The 18005-nt window shown below is 32.3% G+C and overlaps 1 protein-coding gene and 1 pseudogene across 1 annotated transcript; one reads left to right on the forward strand and one right to left on the reverse strand.

Annotated features, from left to right (window-relative positions):
- The window catches only part of LOC126727448 (beta-galactosidase 8-like), a 38240-nt pseudogene extending 25494 nt beyond the window's left edge, over positions 1 to 12746 (forward strand).
- Positions 12747 to 13752: 1006 nt separating this feature from the next.
- Positions 13753 to 17362, reverse strand: LOC126727443 (uncharacterized). Its single transcript, XM_050433118.1, has 6 exons — positions 16855 to 17362; positions 15895 to 16074; positions 15650 to 15731; positions 15467 to 15574; positions 15186 to 15344; positions 13753 to 14149 (listed from the first exon to the last, which is right to left on the reverse strand). Exons 1-6 carry the CDS (start codon positions 17104 to 17106, stop codon positions 13941 to 13943), a joined length of 990 nt encoding a protein of 329 aa, XP_050289075.1. The 5' UTR covers positions 17107 to 17362; the 3' UTR covers positions 13753 to 13940.
- Positions 17363 to 18005: the final 643 nt, after the last annotated feature.

The raw sequence follows: 18005 nt of genomic DNA on the forward strand, positions 1-18005 counted from the left end.
AGAGATCATAGAGACGATCCGAAAGAGTATTAAAAATGTGCCCTCTGCATATTAATTCATCTTCCTCCCGTTTCTTTCTTTGTGCCTTAATTTCATCAGTATCTTCATCACTCGCAGTAGGAAAATGCATCAAATTCGGGTCCAAGACATAGAAAAGTTTCAATGCAGTAAGTAGGAATTTCATCTTGTCTTTCCATTAAGAGAAATTGGTTCCATCAAAGCGATCTAATTTCACCAACTCATAATTCAACATCTTTAACGTTGAAACATTACTTGTTTCTTCCATTGTAGGAAATATTGTCTAAGATTGATGATGATATTACACAAAGTAATACTGGAAGAACAAGATTAACATAAAAGACAAACAGAAAATAGATAACTTGGAGGCACTATATCGTTTTCCTTAGACAATATTTGCTCTTTATACTTTTGTTGTTAAAGGGTTATTGCAAATTTGTCTCTAGGATACAACCAAAATATTAGGTTCTATAGATAGCAATTCTGGAGAATGACCACAGGATTTCTTGTGTTTCTCTCAAACTTTTTTTTTTTTTTCAAGCGAACATAAGTCTTTATTCATACCCATAGGGTTATGTTTTATGAAAAGACACATATGGAGAGTTAGTTATTTTTTCATAAAACAGTTAACAAAGATTGAAACCTCTTCAACCTTTCTAAACACTCACCAGAAAATTCGAAAAAATTCAGATTTTCGAATTTTCACTTAGAAAATTCCAGAACTTGAATTTTCACTTTATAAAACCATACTCTCCAAACTCAAACATCATTATTACAACCTATTCTTATATATATTTATATATACAACATATATTACAATCTTGATTTCATAGTGTCTTCCATACTCCTTTTTCTTTGAACATATTGGAGAACTACTTAGCTACACATTAAACCAATAATTTGAAGGATTGTGTTTATGTTTATTGATGTTTATCACTAGGGCAAGTACTGTAAAAGACTCCTATGTAGCAAGCCACATATAAAGTATAGAAAATCCCTACATGGCATTAGTGGCATCATTTTGGGGGGTAATCTATCCATTTGAAGGTGCAATTGTAAAGTTCCTTGCCAGTGATGGGTTTTGCAATGGAAGTGAGGGCTAGTAGCTCATTGTATGTCTCTCTATTACATCTCATTTTTGCTTCCTTTCCTTCCTACCACTTGTAGGGTGATTGTCTACGTTTACCATCTTCCCTCTTTCTTTTATGAAAGATTGTTAGATCACATTTCCTGTGTGCAAAATCACATATTCAGCCGGTAAAGTTTGTTGTTGCAATTGGGTGATATTGCAGGATTCTGAATGCTATTAAGGACAAGATTCAGAGTAGTTCGCTAGTAGTTGGAGTTTGGAAGACCTCAAGTATTTTGGGTAAATTAGACTTAGAGGGTTTCTTTGATTATCCTTGAACTCTAACTTATTTACTAGTGGATATATTCTAGCTTGGAAGGTTACATAGAGGTTTTTACGCCAAGTTCTTTCGGTTTTCCTCTTCAGTAATACATCAGTTGTTATCTTGGGTTTGATATTATTTTCCCTACTTCCCTTTACTTTATTGCATTGCACCTTTATGTTCATCCATGCAATTGTTTGGTGGTTCGGTTGATTAATCGATTAATTACATAAATTATGTATTAATTCATTTAATTGTGATTAGCTTAAAATTATTTTATCCGTAATTAAAATTTGGGGTCATACTTGCACCTAGTAATTACACCAATACACTTTCATGCTGGATAGTGCATCAAGTTAGACAAGTTATTTCATCTATTTGAGCGTACTGATTCATTTATCAGAATGAATTTATCACACATATGAGCCAAAAAAAAAAAAAAGAAGAAGAAGAAGAATAAGAATGAAATGGATATATCTACGAATTGATGGAAGTTATAATGAGTAATTCTTTATGCGAATAGTAAGTTGAATCATTCAATCAACAAGACAGGATGTGTTTATTCCTCAGCTTTTGCAGATACTTGCTTTCGTTAATATATTGACTTATTTCTTCACCAAAATTATAACACTGGCAAGTGATATAATTAAAAATATATTATTTTACTTTTATATATCACCATCAGTCCTAGAGTCTTTTGTGTATGCCATTGGTAACTTCATAACTAATCGTGAAGAGAGAGTAATGTTCAGGTACCATATCCCATGTACTTGGGTTCATCCTGGAGAGAACCTTCTAGTTCTTCATGAAGAGCTTAGTGGTGACCCTTCAAAGATTTCTTTGCTAACAAGAACTGGCCAAGAGATATGTGCACATGTATCAGAGGCTGATCCTCCGCCTGCTGATTCTTGGAAACCAAACCAAGTGTTCAACTCTCAAATCCCTGAAGTTCGACTAAACTATGAACAAGGATGGCACATCAGCATGATCAACTTTGCTAGCTTTGGAACTCCTAGTGGAAACTGTGGTACATTCAGTCAAGGGATTTGCCATGTAAATGTGACATCAATTGTTCAGCAGGTAAAGAAACTATTGCTTGTTCATATATAATGAGATAATAGAGTAACCATCACTAATTTCGTTTTTAATGGAATTGGAAAGAAAAATACCTCTAAAATATCCTGTAACTACAATCATGCATATTATGTCTATCCAATTTCAGTCTTTATGCATTTCTTTGGTTATTTTTATGTCAAATTTAATCTTCATAGTTCACTTTTATTTGAAATAACATTATGGGTATCATTATCATCAATAGTTTTAATCTTTTTTCATTCAACAATCAAAGATACGTTAGCCAAAATTGGAAGTTTAGGGTGATCATTAGTTTTTATCTTTTGTTGATTTTATTGTTATTTTGTTTATGTTTATGTCTATTGTTATTAGTAGCACTATGCCCCCAAAAACACTCATTAGTGATATATTATTGAAAGTTAAGCAAATAAAAATAGTAATAAAATAGAAATTTTCATCTCAACGAAGAATATTTAATGGTTGGGTAGATTTTGGCTAAGTGTAATTAGAAGAAAAGAGTTCCATTTAATTCCTTGAAAATAATAATAATAATAATAATAATAATAACAATTCAAGGGTAGAGGTATATGAGAGGGCCATCTATGGAGATGCATCAGCCTTGTTAATATTCCTAATTGGATGGCTCCCCGAAGTCATTACCCTTTTCTTGGCAATCTTCATATCAGAAAAGCTGTGAAAGGGGAATCAAAAAAGAAATTGTTGTAGTCATCATTATAATCTTCACGTTTGATCTTTGTCATGTATGACATGGTATATAGATTCACTACAAACCTGTTTCAGGCTTTATAGAATTACAAATTTATCGTTTTTGCCATAGAGTCCAACTCCATGATATTAAAAGATATTTTATTAATGAAAGATATTTTTTATTCTCCATTATAAAAATTGTGATTGCAATTTTTACCTTATTTTTTTAAAATTCAAATAATTTCTTTGATTTACAAAAGAGTGTCCCTTAAAAATCATGTTTTCCAACAACCATTAAATTCAAAAAATTGTCTTGGACGTCAATGCTTGAAATCTCCTTTTTAGTTTTATTTTTATTTGTATATGGAGTCTTATTTCTCAAATACAAATGCAACCAACATTGATATTAACCAGTCCATTCAATTTGCAACTACCAAGCACATTCATTGGGTTTATCAAATCAAGTCCTAATGATTAAAGCAACAAATGCATAATGAAAGAATAATAAAGTATCTATATTCTGACGCACCTTTGCCAACTTATAATTATTGGTAAAAAATAAATAATGAAGGCTTAAGGTTAAGAATCAAGAAATATCACCAACAACTTATAATTATTTTGAGTAGTCCGTTGGTAGCTAGAGCTTGGAGAGCTCAAGTACTTTGGGTAGCTTAAACTTGGAGAGACTCTTTGATTATCCTTGTACTCCAACTTAGTTACTAGTGCCTAATGGATCATTTCCAACTTGGAGAGCCGCAGAGAGGTTTTTACACCAAGTTCTTCAATTTTCCCCTTTGATAATACATCGGGTGTTATCTTGGGTTTGACATTCTTTTCCCTACTGCCATTTACTTTATTGCATTGCACTTTTATGTTCATCCATGCAATTGTTAGGTGGTTCAGTTGATTAATCGATTAATTACGTAAATTCTACATTAATTGTAATTGGCTTAGAATTAATCAAGTTGTAATTAAAATTTGGGGTCGTATTCGCATCTAGTGATTAGACTAGTGCACTTTCATGCTAGATAGTGCATCAAGTTTATTCTGCACCTAGTGATTAGACCACTGGCAGCTCTGCTTGTATGTGAGCGTGGTCCTAGGACAACCCTCACTTGTCAAAAAAAAAAAAATTTATACATGCAAACAAAATTTATATAAATAATTATTTTAAACTACTATGTTCTGTGACCACCCTGACTTGAAAAAATTGTACATATATATATATTTTAAAAATATATATTATTTACTAAATTAACCTATTTTGACTGCCCTAATAAAAATTTTGAACACTTTTACTTGAGACTCATAAAAATTTGAGTTCAATAAATATAAGAGTAATGCTACATCCATAACATTTTCACAATAATTTCACAATAAATCTAATGTGGTAAGCTATTACTAATTCTAATTCAGGTTCAATATTGACATGTTTTACCCACTAATAACAAGCCAACAATTTATTGCATAAGATTTGTTATGAAATTGTTGTGGTCACTTTATTATTCTCAAATCAGTATTTTCAATTTGCAATTTATCTTTTATTAGTCTTTTTTTTTCTTATTCTCTTTGTTAGTACAAAAAAATTGTAATATTCGTGTATTTACATGTTTTTTTTTTTTTTTGTGATGTTGATATATTCAAATTGTCTTTTTATTAAATTTTGTATAATTTAAGTTTCTTAGTGACCACCCTAAAAAACATTTCTAGACCCGCCATTAGATTAGACTAGTGCACTTCATGCTGGATAGTGCATCAAGTTTATTCTATCCATTTAAGGGCACTAATTCATTTATCAGAATGAAGTTATTACACTTATGAGAAAAAAGAATAGAAAAATAAAAAAGGAATGCAATAGATATATCATATATCTACCAATTGATGAAATTTATAAGTAATTCTTTATGAGAATAGTAAGTTGAATCATTCAATCAACATGACACGATGTGTTTATTCCTCAGCTTTCACATATACTTGCTTTTGTTAACATATTGATTTGTCTCTTCTAAACCAACATTATAACATTCTGGCATTTTAAATAATTCAAAATATATTACTTTACTTTACTATATCACCATCAGTACTAGAGTCTTTTGTGTATGCTATAGGTAAATTTATAACTAATCGTGAAGAGAGAGTAATGTTCAGGTATCATATCCCACGTACTTGTTTCATCATGGAGAGAACCTTCTGGTTCTTCATGAAGACCTTGGTGGTGACCTTTCAATGATTTCTTTGTTAACAAGAACTGGCCAAGAGATATGTGCACATGTATCATAGTCGATCCTCTGCCTGCTGATTCTTGAAAATCAAACTTGGAGTTCATGTCTCAAATCCCTGAAGTTCGACTAAACTGTGAACAAGGATGGCACATCAACACGATCAACTTTGCTAGCTTTGGTACTCCTAGGGGAAACTGTGGTACATTCACTCCAGGGATTTGCCATGTAAACGTGACATTAATTGTTCAGCAGGTAAAGACACTGTTGCTTGTTCATACATAATGAGACAATGAGTAACAGTCACCAATTTTGTTTTTAATAGAACTAGTTGCAGATCCATGCGATACGTGATAATATATAATTATTTTGTAATATGATATAATGTATAATTTATTATCTAAAATTTATTGAAGATAATCTGTTGTCTCCAAAAAATTGAACTATTTTTAATAGTATTATCCATATATTATCCAATTTTATTTTTCATTATTTAGTTAAACCCAAATTAGCCCTATGAGCCCAATGTGCACATCTCATTCTTTTTAAAGTTGAAGACTATTTATGCATGGAAATATTTCATAATCAAAGCACATAGTTTAAACCTATGACAATTTTATCAATGAAATTCAAATCCAATAATTAAAGCCCATAGTTCAAGCTCATGACTAATTATTTATTAAAAATCAATTCTTATTGGTAGCATCAAAGCCCATTGCTACATGGCACCATTTAAGCTCAATTCTTATTGACAAGACAACATCAAGGCCTATTGGCTATTGCTACATGACACCATTAAAGCTCAATTTTTGTTGGCAACATCAAATCCCAATTTTTATTAGCGCCATCAAAAACCCAAGCTAACTACTTGGCACCACTAAAGCCCAAGCTAATTATTTGTCACCATTAAAAGCCCATCGCTACATGATACCATTTTATCAAAAGCCTAAGGTTATTACCACTTGGAAAATACTATATCATAAGTATTTCGCTTAAACTCTAATGATGAACAATGTTTTAAGTTCTTAAACCTATTACTATAATATTAGAAGCCCATGGAATCTTTGGAAATGATCTAATCTCAAAACTCATGACAATCATCTTATAAAAGCTCATGGAAAGTTATGATTATTTATCTTAAACTTATGACATTTATTTATTTTGTACCATATTATAAACCCATGGAATTTATATAAGAACTCATGGTCACTATTTATCTTTATATCACAACATTCATAATATTTATTTCTAAAACTCATGGCAATTATCTTTAAAAAGCCCATGGAAAGTCATAGTTATTTATCTTAAACCTATGATACTTATTTACTTCATAACTTATTGAAAATCTATGGAATTTATCTTGAAAAATCTCATGGTTACTATTTATCTTATATCTCAAAAACTCATCTCTATAGTAATTATATTCAAGACTTGTTAAACATAATTTAACAAATTATGTTTAACAAAAATTGTTAAATTATGTTTAACAAAAACTATCAAATTATGTTTAACAAGACCCATGGTGATTATTCATCCTACAAGCCCATTATAATTATCTATATAAAAACCGATGAGAATATCACATTATTTCATAGTAATTGTCTACCGTATCACATTATTTCATATATGAGCTCTACCCTTGTGAATTGTGATAAAGGGTCTTTCCTAAGTGGGATGGAGTTAGGCTTATAATTATGAGACAGATTCATAATGTTATCAGCACCTTTTATAATAAACTTCTTTCAGGATTTGTAGCTTTGTACTTTTATCCCCTCTGTAACTATTGACTTTTGTTATGGGGACCAACTCCATGATATTATATAAATGATATTTTTATCACAAAAAGTTATTTTCATTCTCCATTATTTATTTATTACTAAAAAGACATGGTTACTAATTGCAGTTCAAAATGACATGACGAAGTAGCTATTGAAGACATAAATAAGAGTCTTAACAACTTTTAGGCTTGAACATTGGTTTTTGTATGATTTTCAGATTATGTAGATATAGGAACAAAAACTACATGGTAGTTATATGTTAAAATATATTTTGCTTCTTCCCTTGCGTGCCATTCTTAAAGCTATCACTATAAGGCACCCCATTCCTGCTGTATATTCCATCATAAGACTTGGGGTATTTGGTACCACAACTTAAACAACAATTTTTAGTTTTTAAACAATATTACGCGTATTTTCACACACTTTTTCACCCACACGTATTTCCCAAAAATACAAACGACATTACTAGAACAACATTACCAAATGAACTCTTAATATCTAGAAAACTAATTTGATGTTATGAAAATAGCAATTCTTTTCGAACTCTTCCCTGATTTACAAAAGAGAGTCCCTACAAAATTATGTTTTCTAATATCCATTAAATTCTGAAAACTGTCTTGGAGATCAATTGTTGAAATTGTCTTTTTAATTTAATTTTTATTTTGTACATGGTGACTTATTTCTCAAATACAAATGTAATCAAAATTGATATTAATTATTCAATTCAATTTTCCACTACCAAGCACATTGATTGGGTTTACCATATTTCAAGTCCTAATTATAAAAAGATAAAAATGCATGAAGAAAGAATAATTAAGTATCCATATTCTAATGCATATTTGCCAACCTATAATTATTGATAAAAAAAAAATAACAATGAAGGCTTAAGTTTATGAATCAAGAAGTACCACCATCATAATTACTTTCATTCTAAGTTTTAATATTATTGTTAATATTTGTTTTATTTTGTTTATGTTTATGTGTATTGTTATTAATAGTAAGGTTGCTCAATAGGGGCAACTCCACATTATGGTGAGGGTGCAGCCTGACCATAACAAAAAAATTATATATATATATATATATATATATATATATATATATATATATATATATATATTATTTTTGAAATATTTTTCTTCTGTCCATCATAAATGAAAAATGAACACCCTAAATTAAAAAAAAAAAATTATCCATAACATTTTCATAATACTTTCACAATATATCTGTAAGGACACGTTTTGCAGCCTAAGCCCAAGATGTATGAGGTCTTGGCCTAGTGAACCCCGTACAATAAATTTATAGAGAGTGGATCGAAAAACTAGGCCCTAATGAATTTGACAACGGCTAGTATGGATTTAAAAGTGATCAAGCAAGAACAAGGAAAATAGAGTTGAATGAATTCACTGTCCGAGGAGGTATTTTGTCATACAAATCAATTACAATTGAGTACAAGTATAGTTCTGATGGCTACAGTATGCTTTCTATATTTTTCCGATCCCTTTCTCATGGAGGGTCTCTCACATTATATAGCTCCCTTTGGACTATCTTGATCCTACACTTGTTGATCATTTGAACCCTTACTTGAGTACTTGTCCCATCAGACACCCTCTTTGACTTTTTGTGAGTTGTGGTAACCAAGGCAGCACTGTTCAGAGGTCTTATCCATATAAATGCGGCCAGAAAAATAGATGTAGTGCATTTAATGCGGTGGTAGCAGCTTTCCCTTAAATATTTTTGAGTTTCCTTCATTCTCGTATGTTCATGAGACACGTCCCTATAATTGGAGATTCTTGGAGAGTCACTCTAATTGCTGAAATACATACTTGAGCTGTATTCATCATATTCGAAGAGGAGTTCCTCCTCGGACCACCTTCCATTCGTTCTTTACTCATGAGACTTTAAATTAGAACCCCTCATAACTATTTGTCCCTCCTCAGACCATTTAACGTCCTCGGACAAAGCTCAAGGCCCAATATATGATTTTGGGCCCTTATCCCTACAATATCTAATGTGGCAAGTTGTTATTGACTATTACAATAGAAAAAAAAAAATAGTTTTAATAGTGAGTTCAAATTAGAACTAATAAACAATTTATCACATAAGATTTGTTGTAAAAATATTATGGACTTAGCACTTCTCAAATCCTTTTTAGGTGATTGATTTAAGGAATTAAGCCAAACTAAATTAAAACTTGACATTCCTTAGCAATATCATTGACCCTTTTAAGCAAAAATAAAAATCCCAAAAACAAATTTTATTTGTCTAATAGGGGGGGGGGGGGGGGGTGGGGGGGTGTGTGTGGAAGCAAACAACAAAAAATTAATAGTTTGTGATCTAAAATCTCAAGGGGAAAAAAGTCCAACATCAAACTTACCACTAAAAAGTTAGACAAAAATTTTGACAATGAGAGAGAGAGAGAGAGAGAGAGTTTTAAAAGACAAAGTCATATGGCTGCCACTCTGATTTTTTTTTTTTTTTTTTTTTTTTTGCATGTAGTTAAATTGTTAATAGAGTAATGCTATGAATATTATAAAAATTAGTAAGTAAGTTATCTGTGCGATACATGGATAATATTGTAAGCTGCTATATAAGAAAATTAAGTAGCATGTTGAACACATGTTAAAGTAATAACATGAAGTAACACATTTTTATCAACTCAAAAAAAAAAAATTGCAGTTAAATTAATTTTCAATTAGAATTGCTTGATATAGCATTTATCCTTGACTTCAAAAATAAAACAAAACTCACTTGAAGTAAAATAGGGGCAACACTAAGTGTCCTTTGAGCGAAACAAATTGTAGTTACATGCTACATCAATACAATTTTCCATTAACATAACGTTTATCCTTGGCTCCACAAATTGCAGATGACTTCAATAAAACAAAAAATGAATTACCTATTCACTTTTAGTTAAATAGGGGCAGCACTAAATGTCACTAAACAAAAAATAAAAGAAGAATGTATTGGACTTAGGAAAGTACTAATTGCATATGCTACTTGTGATTAGATTCCAATGTTTGAAAGCATTAAGCACCACCATAGATGATTTATCTGTACAAAAACAAAAGAAGACATATTACTAACATAATTATTATGAAAAAAAATGACTAATCTTTGCATAATAACTGAAAAGAAAAAATTTAAAATTAACAAAAAAAAATATTGAGCAAAACTGAAACCAATAAAAGGAAATTAGAAATCTTGATATCGAAGACATGTAGCTCATCATCTTTGTCTGAGACCCTAGCATTGCCATTCACTTCCAGTGTAGCGACATCCCTCTACTTGTGAACTGCAAACACAAGCGTCAAAACCCATCAAATTTTTCCCACACAACTAAAACAATAGTACCTAAACAAAATAAGTTGACATTAAGTCCTTAACATCAATACAATAAGCAACAACAAAAAAAAAAAAAAATCTGAGAGCTTTACAAAATCCGTGCATTCTACTTTCACTTCTTCCATTACCACACACAACAAAAGGTTTCTAAGCTCACTCTATTGTGCAAATGGTTCAAATGCAATAAAGTGGAGTAAAGCTTAATTACCCTAAGACTTTGTTCCATGTGGAGATTTATATAACAGTAAAGTAAAATCATAAAAGTTAAAGGTTTAGGGTAATTTCATCCTATTATTCATTTATATTAGGGGTTGGTAAAATGAAATAGGAGGTATGTTATCAAAAATCAATTTTTTTTTTTAAAAAACCGAGCAAAACACTCAAGAATTCTAACACACACTTTGTGTACAAAATACCCATTTGATATTCAAGTAAACAACAGAACTATTTAAATAATAAAAAAGGAGAGAAAACAATAAAAGGCAAAGAACACCTTGAGTTTAGCCAAGAAAGAATGAAATGCAGATCTAAGTTTGGATCAGAAGCACAGCTATCAGAGGAAGATATAAGCTTCAAAGCATATTGGCATTGAGTGAGAAAGAAAGGGCAAAATGGGAGAGTAAAATTAGAGGTTCACTTTTCTTTGTCAGCTATAACATGATTTTATAACATGCAAATAATGGGAGAAACTCTTTGATTTCATAAATATAAATAAATTAGTAGTGGAAGAGTCGAATAAGTTGTATAATTATCAATAAGAATATGAAAAAGTGACTAAAGTCCAAGCGACTAAAATGATGAAATCTTTTAATCTTCAGAATTTATTGATTAATTTGTGTAGACCATTTTCTTTAACTACACAAATTGTTCCTCAACATCTTGTTATACAAAATAAATTTAAACCTGACAAAAACATGAAATAAGACACATTATAATCTAATTTTCTCCCTACTTAGGTCAACAATAAACACCATTCATTAAAAGCATTCAACATTATAAAGAAAATAACAAAAAAAAAAAAACTTGCATTATAGAACACAAAATAATTATTTAAGGATAGAACAACGACGGTACAACCTCATCTCCTCCCTTCACCTCCTCTTTGTGTACATTTCTAGCCCAATATCTAAATCAATTCATATTAGCCTATTAATCACCACAATTAAAAATAATAAAATAGTCTCTCTCATTTTCAATGTGTGATTAAACATTTTCATTAACTCCTCATCTTCCATATTAACTTTCACATCTTTACATTTATGTTGAATATAAATCAATTTTAATTAATTAATATTAAAATGTTCCAACAGGTTGTATCATCTCCACCATCAAATATTAAGCAGGATTTGTAAATACCTTTTTATAAACAATATTTTCATTGATTTCATTATTTAGTTATAAACATCGAATTAAAGTAGATGAATATGTAAAGGCAAAGTCATATGTAAAATTAAAACCACCTAAGATGATATGCATAGAAAATATATTTTGCCAAAGGCCTTGTAGCTGAATTGGCACTTCTCCATGTACAAAGTGCTTGGGGGTTTAAGGGGGAAAGGGTTCGAGCTGCGGGGTTAGCAGCATGTTATAATTATCTCTAAAAAAAAAAATTATCTTTTACTTTTTATTCTTCATTGATTTCAATGTTTAGTTATAAACATCTAAATCAAAGTAGATGAATAATGGCAAAGTTTTTGATTCTTCATTCATTTCAATTTTTAGTTATAAACTTCTAAATTAAATTAGATTAATTTATAAAGGCAAAGATATATGTATAGTTAAAACCACCCAAGCTCAAGATGAATGTGTGAATTTCATCTATTCATTTATTTAATATTGTAAAAAAAAAGAAAAAAAAAAAAGAAAAAAAGAATGATAATGCTATTGATGTTGTGGTAGATAATGTGACACAATTGGAGTGTAGCAACATTAAATGTTACACTTTTATTTTTATATATAGCATATACATGTGGATTAAGAACATATATTTGGAACCTGACTAGGGTCTGATATAGAGTGTACGAGCAGCCCATCTCATTTCAGCCTAAGCTTGTCTTCTGAATTATTTGCTTAGTATTGATTCTCACATATTGAGGACTTGCAGGCTTGCATTGGCCAGGAGGGGTGTGCAATCCCAATCTCCACTACCAAATTTGGTGACCCATGCCCTCAAGTGCTAAAAAGCTTAGCAATTGAAGCTCTTTGCAGTGTTTGAATGTTTCAATTACTTCTTTAGAGGAGAAATCAAAGCAAACAGATCCTTGATCACAAGACACTCTGGTGCTTCGGACAGTTTTCTTGATATGCTCTGATTAGTCTAGGTGTCATAGCCAAAATAACCTTCTTAAGCCAGTCAATCTCCAATTTTTTTCGAGCTTTTTAAATTCTATATTTTGTACTCCCTTTTATTTGAACTTATAAGCAAGATATATTTACAATTTCTATTTCATATGGTGTCTTGCATCCTCCTTTTTCTTTGAACTTATTGGAGAACCACTTAGCTGCAAATTAAACCAATAATTTGAAGGATTGTGTTTATTGATGTTTAACACTAGGGCAAGTAAAAAGACTCCTATGTGGCAAGCCTCATATATAGAGTACAGAAAATCCCTACATGGCATTAGTGGCATCATTTTGGGTGGTGGGAATCTATCCATTTGAAGGTGAAATTGTAAAGCTTCTTGCCAGCGATGGGTTTTGCAATGGAAGTGAGGGCTAGCAGCTCATTGTATTTCTCTCTGTTGCATCCCATTTTTGCTTTCTGTCTTTCCTTCCACTTGTAGTGTCATTGTCTGAGTTTACCATCTTCACTCTTTCTTTTCTGAAAGATGATTAGATCGCATTCCCTGTGTGCAATTGTTTTTGCCATCTAATACTCTCTGTCCAAAGCTTGATTGCGAAATGGAGGAGTTTGATAATTTTCCGTCCAGTAAAGACTAAAGAGACATTGTTAACGGGTAGGAAAAATTTGATATTTCATTTGGCTAGCTTATTTTCCTTTCCATTTTCTCTCATTCGTTAGGCAGATTTGTATTGGACCCGATTGGCAAACACCTGGTCTTCCCTTTTTCCACCCCTTTTCAGTCCAACCAAATAGAGGAAAAACCAACAGCTAACCATATCCTCTCCTCTCTTTTCACCCAAACCAAACACATCCTTAAAGTCCTTATTGAACTTTAAAATAGGAAATAGATTCAATCATGTCATTGCTAATATTAGAAAGAAGAACTCAATTCCACAGGATTTTTTTAATATATTCAAAGTAGGGAGGTAAATCTGAACGTCCAAAATCCATTACCGTTAAGCTTTGCTTTGTTCCCAAGTTACAAGACTATAACACATAAAAGCATTGCCACAAAATATATGCACAGGGTCTTAAAACCATATCATCATCCATCTGAGCCACAAGATCACCCACTGAATTGAGGAACAAGCAGTATCTTTCCAATGTGACCACTGTTTTCCATGAGCTGGTGAGCCTCTGCTGCATCAGATAATAGGAAATACTTATATATCACTGGTTTCACCCTGCCTGCAACTATAGCAGGCCAAACATTCTTCTCAACCTCACTAACAATCACTGCTTTGTTTTCTGGACTCCTGTGTCGCAAGCCAGCCGCTACATACAATATTAAGAGAGAGAGAGAGAGAGTATTATATGCTTGAAAAAAAGCATTGAGAAAGTATTTACTCAGGAAAAAAAAAATCGCTTCTCAATACAACGTTTATCCACACAAAATGACTTTTACCATCAAATGTAAAATAGAAACATGATGAATAATTAGAGGATAATGAAAGATGATGAGAGAATAAAATTGCATAATTGTGAATGCAAAAAGAATCATAACAAAATGGACAAAAATCAAGAAAAGTCTTCAAAGCCTAAATTAAATAGGTTCATTTATTGTGAAAACATTAGGGAACCTGAATTCCTTCATGTTTTCGATAGATTTTTTCATCCTCCCTCCCCCCTCCATCTCTTCTCCTTTTCCTCAACCCAAAATAAAAAATACTCATACAGGAAATCCTTAATAGGAACTTCCAAACTATGATTTCCAAAACTTAGAATGAAACACCACATGTTTCGGACACATTTTCTGATCCCCCCTCCACACTTTTTCTCAACCAAAAGAGAAAAACACTCATACTGGACATACCTGTTAAGAACAGCCAAAAACAATTTACAGAACTTAGAATGTGATCTAGAGATGGTTTTCTAAAATCCTCCTTAAAAAGTAATGTATGGTAAATACAGTAACCCCTTGATGGCGTAATTTTCTTGGTACCCAGCAATGTTCACATTCTAGTGACGGTGCATCCTTCAAATATTTTACTATAGCATTGTTGGTCAGTAAGTTTACCCAGTATCTATATTATGTAGCTTGGTTTACACAGATCATACATTCCAACACAAAGAGCTACATTTCAAATGCCATGCTTTACTTCCCATAAATGAATATATTTCTGTGATGATCATGATTGAATGATCATGACAGAAATATATAGATATTTGGAATGTAAAACATGACATCTGAAATGGTTGAATGATTCAGCAGTTGTACATATTATATAACTTCAAACAAAAATGAATGAGAGATAGCAAATTCATCCTACTCCTAAGCTATGGTACTAAGACCTGATATCAAGTGTCATACATTGCACTGTGAGGCGCTTCGAAGCCAGAGCACGGAGATCGATCTCTGTAACAGAGCCACCCATAGTTCCAATAATAAAAAGCCTCCCATCAAAATTTAAGCTCTCAATGTTTTGCTTTAAGTAGGATGCTCCAATATGATCAAGAATAACATCAACTCCTGCCATTGAACATTTAGTTAGTTGTTCTTTTTTTTATCACCTAATAATCATTACAAAAAGAATAATGAAAAACATTAATCTCTATAAACATTGAGGAAGGTTTTAATATTAAAGAAAATACCTTTTCCACCTGTTTCTTCCTTCACCCTTTTAACAAAGTCCTCTGTCTTGTAATTGATGCACACATCAGCCCCAAGATCCTTGCAAACAGCTAATTTTTCATCACTCCCTGCCAATCACAATCTAAAAATGTATGAATACTTGGAAACCAAACATATGCATTAGAAGAAAAGTGATACTGGACCTGCAGTAACAAACACTCTTGCTCCATGGTATTTAGCTATCTGAATTGCAAATGTACCAATCCCGCTTGAGCCTCCATGAACCTGAAATTTTAATATACATCAGTTTTGCATTGGAGAAACCATGTTGCAACAAACAAAAAAGATAGAAATTATCATTTTAAGCTTGTATCATGCATAAATTATCAAACTATTTGTAAATTGGACCATATATTATACTAAATTATCATTAAGGCTCAGAAATTACCAAAAATGTTTCCCCTGCAGATAGCTGACTCATCATAAAAACAGTTGACCAAACAGTGCACGCAACCTCAGGTAAGCTAGCAGCATCCTTGACAGAAACACCAGGTGGGATAGGAAGAACTTGTCCAGCCAGAACAGGAACCTTCTCGGCATACCCTCCTCCACTAAGAAGAGCACATACCTATATATATGCCACGACTAGTTAATTTGATACAGTGTACTAATACTATTCAATCATGTTAAAATGCTAACTCTATTTGTAAGCACCCTCAAAGAATCGTACTACAGTGCTCAACTCTCCTATACTCTGATTTATAAGATCAAAGAAGCATTGCATTAACAAGTGGCTGACCTACCAAGAAGTGGGATGCAACACCTGAGATTTTTAACTTCTTATAACTTTTTAATTGTAAGGTAAAGTTGAGACAGGTTTTGAAGTCAGATCAGAAAAAGTAGGTCAGAGAAAAACGTTTTTCATGTTCAACAGAAAACAACCTCAATATGACAGACAAAACATTTTTGGGACCATCACATACTCAACAAACCACCACAAATAAATTTCACCCACATAAGCGTTTTCTAGCTCATTTTCAAGGTCACAACCAAACACAGGACAACTTTTCTAGAAAATGTTTTCCAGAAAAATGGGTCTTCGAAAACAAATGGAGGGATTAACCATTTCGGAGCCATCTTATTCCAACCTATTATATTGTAACTAAAGAGACTATACATATATAGTTTTAGTTACATAACCTTTGTAATAAATCATACAACTTATTTAAATAATACACATATATAGTTTTATAAATTGGCACATAATAGATTGAAAAAAATAACTCGAAATGTTTGGAGCTAAACTTTGACCAACTAACATTAACAAACCCAATATTCCATTTTTCCTTCTCATTCCAAAAGAAAGTAAAAACTCATAAAATGAACACGGGAAATGAAAATAACAGACCTGATCACCGATTTTCCAACGGGAAACGGATTTACCAAGAGCCTCGATGGTCCCAGAACATTCAACACCAAGGTAGTGACTGGCACCCTTGGGCGGTGGGTACGCGCCACTCCTCTGAACCGTATCAGCCTGGTTGAGCCCCGAGGCCTCGACCTTGATGAGAACCTCGTCGTCTTTGAGTTCTGGCTCATCCACTTCTTGTAGTTGCAGCACTTCTGGCCCCCCCGGACTGGTTATCACTATTGCCTTCATTTTTTGGGCGTTGACTTCACACTTTACACACAGCTTTCGAGTCTTGAGTCTTGGACACACTCGTTTGGCTAAAGTTAACGAGCACTGATTAGTGCACTTTACCTAACACACTCACACCCAAGGGAAAGTGTGTAAATTTTGTAAAATGCAAAAATCTTTGTTACACACTCAAAATCGTGTTTTGAAAACATGACAGGAAATCAGCTGACACACTCTTGTAGCGCACACACACTCCCGTCCCATAAAATAAACACGACAGGATATCAACTGACACGCTCTTGTTGCAAACTCCCGTCCCATAACATTGTGTTTTGAACACACAACAGGATATCAGCTGACGCGTGCAAAATATTGACATTGTATAAACCGTTGTACATTAAAAAAATGTAAAGACAGTCCCTACGTTACTGAATGTTGCACACATTTTGTGTATGTATGTACACACACAGGGTGCAAACGACTGAAAATCGTGATTGTAAATTTTCAGTTCTTTGCATGCAATGTGTGTACGGACATAGTGTGTAACAGCTTGATGGTGATGGGTTTGGCAGCGAAGGTGAGAGCTAGTAGCTCATTGTAATTCCCTCTATTACTTCCCATTTTTGCTTTCTTTCTTTCCATTTGAAGGGCCATTGATACATGTACCATCCTCTTCCCTCTGTCTTTTATGAAAGATGGTTGGATCACATTCCCTGTGTGCAGAATTTTTCTGTTTAATACTCTTTTTGCAAAGCATGATTACAAATTGGAGGAGTTCGATAATTTTCTGGCCAGTAAAGACTAAAGAGACATTGAGCATGTATGAGCAAAATTGATATTTCATTTGGCTAACTTAATTTCCTTTTCATTCTCTCATTAATTGGGCAATTTGTATTTGTGGACCCGATTGGACTTTACCA

This window comes from Quercus robur, chromosome 5 (assembly GCF_932294415.1).
Source record: "Quercus robur chromosome 5, dhQueRobu3.1, whole genome shotgun sequence".
In the NCBI taxonomy this organism is placed as follows: domain Eukaryota; kingdom Viridiplantae; phylum Streptophyta; class Magnoliopsida; order Fagales; family Fagaceae; genus Quercus; species Quercus robur.

Excerpts from the sequence above, each read along its gene's own strand:
- LOC126727443 (XM_050433118.1), bottom strand. The coding sequence starts at position 17,106 with ATGAAGGCAATAGTGATAACCAGTCCGGGGGGGCCAGAAGTGCTGCAA. Across the intron at positions 15,575-15,649 it reads AAGAGTGTTTGTTACTGCAG|GGAGTGATGAAAAATTAGCT; the intron begins GTCCAGTATCAC and ends TGTGATTGGCAG. Across the intron at positions 14,150-15,185 it reads GAAGCGCCTCACAGTGCAAT|CGGCTGGCTTGCGACACAGG; the intron begins GTATGACACTTG and ends TATTGTATGTAG.